This window comes from Galeopterus variegatus, unplaced genomic scaffold (genome assembly GCF_000696425.1).
Source record: "Galeopterus variegatus unplaced genomic scaffold, G_variegatus-3.0.2 Scaffold779, whole genome shotgun sequence".
Lineage (NCBI taxonomy): Eukaryota > Metazoa > Chordata > Mammalia > Dermoptera > Cynocephalidae > Galeopterus > Galeopterus variegatus.
In genome coordinates, this window is record NW_007726890.1 from 160073 (window position 1) to 170177 (window position 10105).

The 10105-nt window shown below is 52.0% G+C and overlaps 1 protein-coding gene across 2 annotated transcripts in view; it reads right to left on the reverse strand.

Annotated features, from left to right (window-relative positions):
• Window positions 1-8512, reverse strand: part of SASH3 (SAM and SH3 domain containing 3) — a 14359-nt gene extending 5847 nt beyond the window's left edge. For both annotated transcript variants that reach the window (XM_008572391.1, XM_008572390.1), the window contains exons 1-3: window positions 8260-8512; window positions 1235-1330; window positions 707-853 (exon numbers count right to left, since the gene is read on the reverse strand). In XM_008572391.1, the coding sequence (XP_008570613.1) occupies window positions 707-853; window positions 1235-1330; window positions 8260-8316 (300 nt within the window). In that variant the 5' untranslated portion in view covers window positions 8317-8512. The remainder of the gene's footprint in view (window positions 1-706; window positions 854-1234; window positions 1331-8259) is intronic.
• Window positions 8513-10105: the final 1593 nt, after the last annotated feature.

Sequence of the window (10105 nt, forward strand, 5' to 3'; positions counted from 1 at the left end):
GCCGGTCTGTATGTAGGATCCGAACCCTTGGCGGGAGCGCCTCCGCGCGTCCCAAGTGGCGCACTAGCACAGTGCGCCACCGGGCCGGCCCTATAATTTGATTTTTAATAATGGTTGTATGTAACAACTGGCTTACAAAATTCGTGACCATGTGACCAACTGCTGGCTCTCACCAGCTGGTCCAAGCCGACTCCAGCCCACCACTGCCTCAGTGCCTCCTGTATGGGCCACAAGCACACCAGACTCACTGTGTGATAAGCTAGCTGGGCTTTGCCTGCCCCATGGCTGTCCGTGTCATCCTCCCTGGGGCGAAGCCAGACTTCTCTATTTTCTCTCATAGAGATCCTCTTTGAATCAGCCCCAATCCCAGGGGCTAGTTTCAGGCAAAGCTTTGAGGTGGATGGTTTTGCCTCAGGTGATCTCAACTCCCTTTTAGCTGGCCCCTCCCCTCCGGCCTGCCTTCGAAGGAATCTTCTGTTGCCCAGACTTTCATCCCTCCTCGAACCCTGCCCCTTCACAGCCAGCCTCCTGCCCCCTCAGGACTATGCCTGGCTGTGCTGTCCGTGGCTGACAGTGAGCTCCCTGTCCTGTCCAAGGGGACCTTCCTTCTTACATTGAATAGGGTCTTCAGGCTTGAGCAGAGGCTGCCAAGGTGGTCATGTTCACACCCTGACCCCAACCCCTTCCCTGGATCCCTGGGTCTCACCATCTCCTCTGACAAGGCCTTCACCATCATCTTGCCCATCTTCCTGTTCATGGTTCGGGAAATCACTGCCCTCCACTTCTTCCCCAGCTTTTTGCCGCTCTTTCCAGCATCCTCTGGGGTAGGGATACCTGAGTCATCTTCTGGAATCTGTGACAACAAAAGAGGAGGCCCAGGGACCCTGGTGACCCTGCCTGGGTCCAGGACCTGGGGCAAAATGAGGCCTTTGGGTCACGGCAGAGGCCAAAGGGCATGGGATTGAGAGGACACCATCCATATCCTCCCCCTTTAGCCCCAGTCTTGTCCTCAGCCATATCACTCTGTAACTAATATTCCATTTAATTCGTAACTGAAAAGAATGCAGGTGAGTGCTTGGGGCCCAGAATTTTGGTGTGCAGGAGAGCTGGGCCTTCTGTGTTAAAGGAGGTTTTGCCTCAACAATCATATCTCCTCTTCCCCCTCCTTCCTCCCACTCCTATCCCACCACCCCGAGACTGCAGCCAGATCCCCAAAGGAGGCTCTGAAACTCACGTTATCATCCAGATTAAATTCCTTCTCGCTCACAACAGGGGAGCTGGGTTTGGATTTGGCAAAATCCTTGAAGCTGCTGGAGCGCTGAAGGGAGAGCTGGAAAAAGCAGAGGTGTTGCAATCAAGTGGTGCTAAAATGGCTGTCAGGATGACCTGTTCTTCTCCCACCCAACACTTCCCCCGCAGGGCTGGGCAGAGCCACATGTGCCCTAAAGACCCAGGGCTAATGAGATGAAGTGCCTAGATGTTCTTGGAGCTACCTGGCTTTATCTTGTTCATCAGCCTAACCCTGGCCATCGACCAAGCTCCTGGACTCAGGAGCCTCAGACCTCAGTCAAACCTCAGACTGAGCCCAAATTTCCACCAGTACCCGAAGTTTGGTCCCCAGAAGCCTGGAGTGAAAGACTAAATGAGTCAGCGTAAACGTATTTCTGCTGGTAGAGACATCCCCCAGCACATAGGAGAGCATCACGGTTACTTAACTGAGAGCAAATCCCTCCCAAACCCTGCAGCACTGGCTTTCACACCTTGGACCTGCTGTAGGCATGGTCTCCCATCACGGAAAACGTATGGGGGCCTCCAACCTGATGAATTTGTGTCCCAAGAAGAGCGAGACAATCTGGCCAGAAGCCAGCAAGACACAGCCTTACACTTTCTGGAAAACCATAGTAGAGTCTTACAGAAGGTGCTCACAGATTTGGGACACAAATAAATGATTTCAGTTAATTTAGTAAGAGAAAGCTGCTATTTTCTCTTTATTCATCTCAGCTTTTAACCTTAGCCACCAATGTGATGAGCCGGCACCTGTGATGTTGGCCGGTGTTTGGACCATTATGCATGACCTATTGTTTGTGTTGACTAGACTGTTCACAGGAAATGAGATTTCTTAACTGTATACACATCCACATGCCAAGATAGCAGGCAAAAGCCAGGGCAAGGCAGGTGAGGGGGCAGGCCTTAAACACAAAAAGTTGGGGCTGAGCCCGTACCGATATAAACAATTAATACCAGAAGATACATACAGGAACTAGGGTTCACAGATGGCCAGACAGATGGAGCGGGATAGACTGCAGACACCCGAGATAAAGACTTGAGGAACTGAAGCCTCAAACCCACACAAAGCTGAAGGTTTCACATCCTCTTTCCTTCTAAAGTGGGTATGTGTCCAGTGACAACCCTCCCAGGAGAGGAGCGTTGTCACCTGCCCACCAACACACACACAATTGGCCCCAATTCCTGGGGACTGCAGTGGAGCAGTTTAGCACTCTTGGATCTTGACCAAAGCCAAAGTCAGCAGTTGGGGACCAGAGGCCACACATTCCTAGAGGTCACAGAAAGGGAGTTTACCAGAAACTAGGTTAGCGGTCAGGCCAAGCAGACGGTAGCACCATCAAGGGCCTCATGGGTGGGGTGCATGCAGCCGCAGTCAGAAAGCCTCCTCTGTGCTACATTGGGGAGCTGGAAGAGGGGGCTGTAAGTGGGCATAACAGAGGGGAAAGTGTGACCGTGGAGTGACTGCTCTGGTTCCCATGCATCTCCTTCATCCTCCTTCCTTGGTTTTCCCTCCCACTATTCTTTCCTCTTTCTCTCCCTTTCTCTCCTCCACCATCCGTTTATTTCCTCCTCTTGTATGGCTAGGATGCAGCTGCCTGGATAACTTCCTCCTCTTATTGCATGGAAAAGAGGGAACAGAGAGAGGGTGGGCACTGGGCTGGCCTGGGCCCAAGGAGGGCAGGCTGGGCTGCTATTTATGGGCCAACAGAGCCTATTGTGGCCTTCTCTCCACCACCTCTCAGCCTGGTCTGCAGACCAAAGAGTCGTCCCTGAAGCCCCAGGGACTGGTGTGGCTGGAAGGCAAGCAGGAGGGCAGGCGTGGGGCCGGACGTAGGCTTTGTTGGGGAAGAGTAAACTCACTGCGCAGCCGCCCTCTAATTGCAGCTCCTTTCCGAGGCCTTTTCCTGTCATTAATCTGCAGTCTGGAGGCTGGGAGGAGGGGCCTTTGTCTGAGGCCCTCGTGTGAGGGCCCCTCTATCCCAGCTTTACCTTTGGTGGTGCTGAGGGTTGGGCCCAGCTGGCCGCTCCACAGTGCAGGGAGTGGAAGGACTAACACACGTTTTCTGGGTGATCAAGGGTGAAGGCCGGCCAGGGTGGCCTTTGCCCAGGCCTCTCACCCGGTTTCAGAGGCAGCCCCAAACATCCTGACTGCCATTCGGTCAGAGATACTCCGCCTTCCCTAGGGACAAGTTGAATCCTCAAGCCTGTCTGGGTTTCCTGCCTGTCTCCCTTTGTGGTGAGGACTTCCTGGGAGTCCTGCCTGGCGGGCAAGGTGGTACCATACCTTTTTCATGTCTAAGGGGAGCATGTGGGCCTCTCGGAAAGAGCCACGTTTCTGTATCAGACACTGACGAGTTCAATTCTGGGATGTGTGACCTTGGCGAGTTATTTAACCTCTCTGAACCTCGTTTTCTTCACATGGCGTCAGGTGGCAAGGGGTCACATCTTGGTTCTGCCACTGCCCACCTGTGTAAAGCTGGGTAAGTTATTTAACTTCTTTAGACTTCTGTCTCCTCGGCAGTAAGATGAAGACCAAAGCACCTACCTCATGTGGTTGCTGTGGAGCTGAGACAAGCGGGTGCACACACAGGCTTAGAACATTGCCTGACACAGCAGTCCCTCACCCAGTGTCGGTCTATGCTCAGCCTTCCTGCCACCCACCTTCCGACTCTTACTCTGGCATTTCCACATCTGGAATACTCTGCCTCTCTCTCTGTCAACCATAGTTTCTCCCTTTCTTCAAATTCCAATTTAACTGGAAACAACCCAAATGCCCATCAACTGTAGAATGGAGAAATTAATTGTGGCAGAGTCATACAAGAGAATAGTACTCAACAATGAGGTAGTACAATTATCCCCAATGATATGGATGAGTCTCACAAATATACTGTCAAGCAAAAGGGGCCAGCCACCAGAGAGTATATGGGTCCACCTCCATAAAGTTCAAAACCCGGCAGAACTCATCTGTGCTGTTGGAAGTCAGGATAGTGGTTACCCTTGGGGAAAGGGGGCGTGTAGTGACTGGCAGGGGCATGAGGGAAGCTTCTGGACCTCTGGAAGTGTTTTGTTTCTTGATCTGGGTGCTGCCTACATGGGATGCTTGCTTAGGGAAACTCAGAGTGGTGCACTTATGATTTATGCTTTTCTCTGAAGGGATGTTAGACTTCAATAAAAAGGTTTCTTAATTCCAGGTTAAAAGGCAGCACCCCTGCAGAAATCCTCTTCTGACCACCCCTCAGAGCCTACACTGCCCCAGTAGGTGTCTTCTTCCTCTGCTTCCTAAGCAAACTTGGCCTTCCCCAGGCATCGCCGAACCACCCTCTCAGCTCATTGTACCTGGAGCTCAGGCCTGGCCTCTGTGTATGTGGGAGTCCAGCAACAAGGGGTCAGACACTTCCATGTGCCCCGCACACTGCCAAGTGCTTCATGGGTGGCAGCTCGCTCCAGCCTCACCACGACCCCATGTCACATCCCCACCTCACAGCAGAGGAGACTGAGGTGTGGAGAAAGGAAGTATCCTAGGCAGGGTCACACAGCTGGTTGAAGGTAGAGCAGTTCAAACCCAGGTCTGTGACTCTAGAAGTCTGTGCATGTTGCTGTGCTCATGACACCTCAGAGCCCATGCTCTTGTCCTCCCAACCCCCCACCTCCCAGTATGGAAGTGGATTGAATGCAATGCTGACTGTGGGTGGTGCTTCAATGGAGCTATGAGGAGAGCAGGTGGGAGCGTGGAGGAGGAAGGGCTCAGGAGGGCTTCGTGGAGGAGGTGCGTTTGAGCTGGGCCATGCAGGGGAGCCAGGATGTCGCCAGGTGGAGCTGGGAAGGGTTTGAACAAGAGTGAAAGTTAGGGACGTTCCTAGCAAAGGTGGCTATGGTGGGAGGTGGAGCAGAAAAGGTCATGGAAGGCCCTTGGTAGCAATGCCAAGGCACTTGGGCACTACCCTGTGGGCCATGAGGAGCTACTGAAATATGAACTGCATGCTGGGGGTGTTATGCTAGAGGTATGCTCTAGGAAGGGGGCTGTGGGGCGAGCAGCGTGCCAGGTCTGGGGACAGGAAGAGACTGGGAAGAGGGACCAGTTGAACCCTCTAAAGGGAGCCTAGATCTTCTCCATTTCTCCTGGTGGGAGGTCTGGGGTTGGTGGAAAGTGGGCGTGTGGTGGGGTAGGATCATCCTTAGGGGAGGCAAGTCCAAGACAAACCCCTTTCCAATTCCTACACCCCAGCACTGGCCTTTGGGTGAAATCAGATCAAAGGGAATGCAGAGCGAGAATGTGAAGGAGGTGAAAATCTCCAAAGGGCACCTAAGGAGTATGTTGCCTGACCTGGGGCTCCCCCAATCCTTCCTCATCCACAGTAGGTGCCATGTCCTGACCCCACCATCCAGAAGGGCCTGCTCCCTCCTCTGCTCTTCTGGCTGGAAGATCACTCACGCCACAGGCCTCTGGGTTGAATCTTTTATGCTCATCAGACTCTTCTAGTGATTTTGAGATCAGTAGGGGCACAAGAGAGTGGAGAGAAAAGAGGTTAAAACTCTGGAGTCAGACAAATCTTGGCTTGGATCCTAGCTCTGAGGCCTACAAGTTGTGTGACCTTTGGCACGTCACTTCGCCTCTCTGAGCCTCGGGTATGAACTAGGGATAATGAAAATATCAGCCCCTACCTTGCAGGGTTGTCATGAGGAGTCAGTGAGCTAAGAGATGGTGAAGTGCACAGCACAGTGCCTGGCACCGATGATTCCTCCCTTAATAGTGCTATTAAGCCTCGTTTTGTCCACTTCAAGGCTGGGGCCATGGCTCATTCTTTTTTGCCTTGTGTCCCTACCCCCACCCATGCCTATAGTACACATGCGACAGAGCACTCTCACATCTACTGTTCCAGGTAATCATACAACCTCCTGAGGTGGGCAGATCAGGACTTCTCCCTTTCCTCAGAGATGAGGAACCTGAGGCCCAAAGAATGTGGTAGGATTCCAACTTTTCCTGTCCCCTCCCGGCACACTCTCCACTTGGCAGTCCAGGAGGAGAAGCAGGGGCAGGAGTGAGATGCCTCCCTTGCCTTTGTGCTTTCCACACCACCATGTCACCTCAGCTTCCAAGAGGAAGGGACTTGCCCAAGGTCATCATGCCAGCAGTGACAGGGCTGGGCCACTGCCTCCAGGCCTGGGAAAGATGCTGTCTCTACCTTCAGGACACTTGGCTTTTCTAAGGGCATTTCCACAGCGTGGGGCTTGGAGAGTGAGTGGGGGAGAGCTCATCTTGGCTCTGGAGGCTGGCACAGGCTCTGGCAGGGGTGGGTGGGGTGTGTCTGGACTACTTGCCCTTAAAAGACGTGGACTTCAGAGTGCCTACATGGCCTTGCTTCTCCTGGGAGAGCCTGGGGGAAATCCCAGAGGCCCACCTGCCAAATGCAGAATCTGGGTATTTGAAGCTGGAAAAGAAGAAGGGGACTTCTTCTGGCTTCTGCGTGCCCCTAGGCACCTCCGCCTGAGGTGGCACAGGGTCCCAAGGTTAAAGTGTCAGCTCTTTCTCAGACTTTTTCCTCCAGCTCAGCTCCCTTGTGGTTTGGGGCCTAGCAGTGCCTGTAGAGCAGACTCTGCTTCACACCCCCACCGGGCAGAGAGCTAAGGGAAGTGGCCCCACTTGCTGAGCAGTGGCAGCCAATGGCAGGCCTGCTGGGCCTAGCACCGTGCAGGGTTTGACTGAGGTGACAGAGACCGTGTGAAGATTCATGAATGTCCCCCTCCCCTGCCCACCACCACTGCAATCTTAGAGAAGCAGCTGGGGTGGGGAGAGTACTGCCGGAAGTGGCAGCTACCCCAGAACCTGAGAGATGAGGCAGGATGCACACCCCAGTGCCCTGAGGCTCAGTCTTTCAGCTGCCTCTGCCTACACCTGGGAGCTGCTCCCTTCACAAGGGAGCTCCCCCATAGGGCACCTGGGCTGAGCTCCAGGGAAAACTGGCAGGGTACAGCGAGGGCCTGGAAGCCCCGGACGTTGGCCTGGGCCTTTTGGGCCTGGTTCAGGCCTGCTTTGGGATGGTCTTGCTGGATGTGCGAGAAGTATTTGCTGATTGCCTGGAAGAATCCTACACTTGAGTCAAAGAATTAAGTCTAGAAATCCTCAAATCCAATCAGAGAAACCTAGATCTGGCAGAACCTTCAAGGAACCTTCTAGTCCTGCCTCTGCCCCAGCAAGATGAATACCTCAGCTGTCCATGACAGCTGCTTTTCTTCCTGGCCTTAAAATCTCCGCACTGAATTTTCTCTCCTCAGCCATCACTCCTGCTTGCCATCCCATCAGCTTCATTTCTCATTCCTCATGCACAATTTCTCCCTGCCTGGGAAGAACCATATGGCCTCTGCATCCCATTGCAGTTTCAGAGGCCCCTTCCCCCAAGTCTAGAAATCACCTCAGGCCCCATCGCCAGTGGGCCTGGGAGCTGCCACAGAGCTGAGCTGAGCGGGCAGGGTCCGGGCCACGGCTGAAGGGCGGGGGCCCTGGAGCATCATGGCTCCAAGCTGAGTGGCCCAGCGGGGCCCTTTGAGGGAGATGGCTTCTGAGAGGCCATGCTTGGGTAGAAGTGGTGGCAGGACCAATGCAGGGGACAGAGAATTAAGTGTAGTCTTTAGATTCAACTTGAACATTGTATTTTGTAATTCTCAAATTCTAGTCTTGGATTCTGGCCCCTAATTTTAGGTCTTTATCCCATCATTGTAGAGTTGAATTCTGTAACTCTAGACTTCTAAGAGTCTATTCTATAATTCTGTTACTCCAGAATTTTAAATCTCTTCTGTACTTCTGTTACTCTAGTAATCTTTGGACCTTTGTCCCATTGCCCTCTGGGAGAATGGCCCTCACCTACAGACTCAGCATATGACCTTTGGCTCTTCCCACTTCTAAGAGCCCTGGAGGGGATGGGTCGAGAGAGTAGAGGAGGTAAGGATGGAGTGGGTTCCCAAAGACGTTCTCACCTTTTTCTTCTGAGTGGGCTCCTTCTCACTGGCGTTGGAGGGCTTGCGGCGCAGCATGGTCCTCCACCCTGAGGAGACTCCGTCCCTGCTCTCCTAGGTGTCAAGATGCTGAGGCCTCTTGCTCAGCCTCGCCAGTGCTGTCCAGGGAGCACGGCATGGACCGAGCCTCCAGCTGCCACTGTGACTGCTGCAGTGGCAGCTTGGGGTGCGGGCCATGGACACCGGGCGGCAGCAGCATACAGGAAGCCCTGCCACGTGACCTGCTCTTACAGCAACTGCAGCCCCTGCTGGCCCCTAGGGAGGAAGGAAGTCCCAGCTTCAGTCTCCAGAGATTCTGATGCAGACGGCTCTTGGGTTGAACAATCAGAGAAAAGTCCCTACCTTGTCGTCTCATGTTAATCATCACGAGTCCTTTTGTTTCATCTCTCAGGAGATGGCCAATCAACTTGACACTATATGGCCAACTCAAGCCCTTTATCTCACTGGCCAGAATCCAGAAACTAGAATTTGGACTCTCTTTGTCTGTTGTATCAATGTTCCTGGTCAAGTTGCATCTCCAAGGTCGTCACTGCCATTACTGCCACTACCGTCACCCCTACGGCTGTCACCCCTACGGCCATCACCAGTGCTACCATTGCTCCTCTTGAGAGCCTTCACCCCTACCGTCATCATCCCTGCAGCCAGCGCTATTGCTGTCAGCACACCTACAATCATCATCACTACAGCAACCACCTCTACAGTCAACAGCTCTCAGCCATCACCTTTACAGTCATCACCATTGCCACTATCACCTATCACAGCCATTGCCCTTACAGATGCCATCACTACAGCCAATCACCTCACCGATGCTCTCATCCCTACGGCCATCAGTCCTACAGCCACCCACCCTACAGTAGTCATCACTTCTCAGTTGTCACTCTACAAATAATCATCCCCATTGCCATCAGCATACATACAGCCATCATCACTAGAGCAGTCACCCTACAGTCCACACTCCTTGGCCATCACGAGTGTATGTATTTATCACCACCACAGCTGACAAGCATTTACAGGCAACCCCATGCCACCAGCAAATGTCCCGTTCAGAGCAGACATTTATCAAATGCCTATGAAGTATTTTCACTTTGTGGATTATCTGTGGCAGACATTTTAACAACTTGAGTAACTTATCACAAAAACAATTTTGTGTTCATCATATACAATCTAGCAAACACAGATAGAGAAAAAGAAGAAAGAATTTTAAATTTTCCATAATTGTCTTCCATACTGTTGGCACGAATATCCATTTCTGTTTTAAGCATCTGTCTACCTCCCTGTCTATACACATTTTTTCTTTTTACAAGAATCATACTGCACAGAAAGCAGATCATTGGTTTGGGGAGATAGGGAGGGGACAGGAGGGAGAGCTCACAAAGAGCCCCGGGAAGCTTTCTGAGGTGATGAATATGTTCACAATCTTGATTGTGGAGATGGTTTCAAGGGTATGTACATATGTGAAAACTTATCAAAGTGTACATTTAAAAAACGGGCAGTTTATTGTAGGTCAGTTATACCTCAATAGAGCTGTTTTTAATTTTTTAAAAATTAAAAAGAGTCATACTTCACAATCTGTGTTGGTATCTGCTTTTCACACGGAACACAACATCATTAAGATTTCCTCGTGCGATGAAATATTCTTCAATTACGGGATTTGTAATGGCTGCCGAGCATCGCATCGTGTGGATGTGCCATGTTTATTTCACCAGGCCTCTACTCATGAACTTGGCTTGGCTTAAATTTTTTTAAAAACCATTTATTGAACACCCTTAAGGTAAAAATTCACAAGTACAATCCCCCCCCCCCCCCG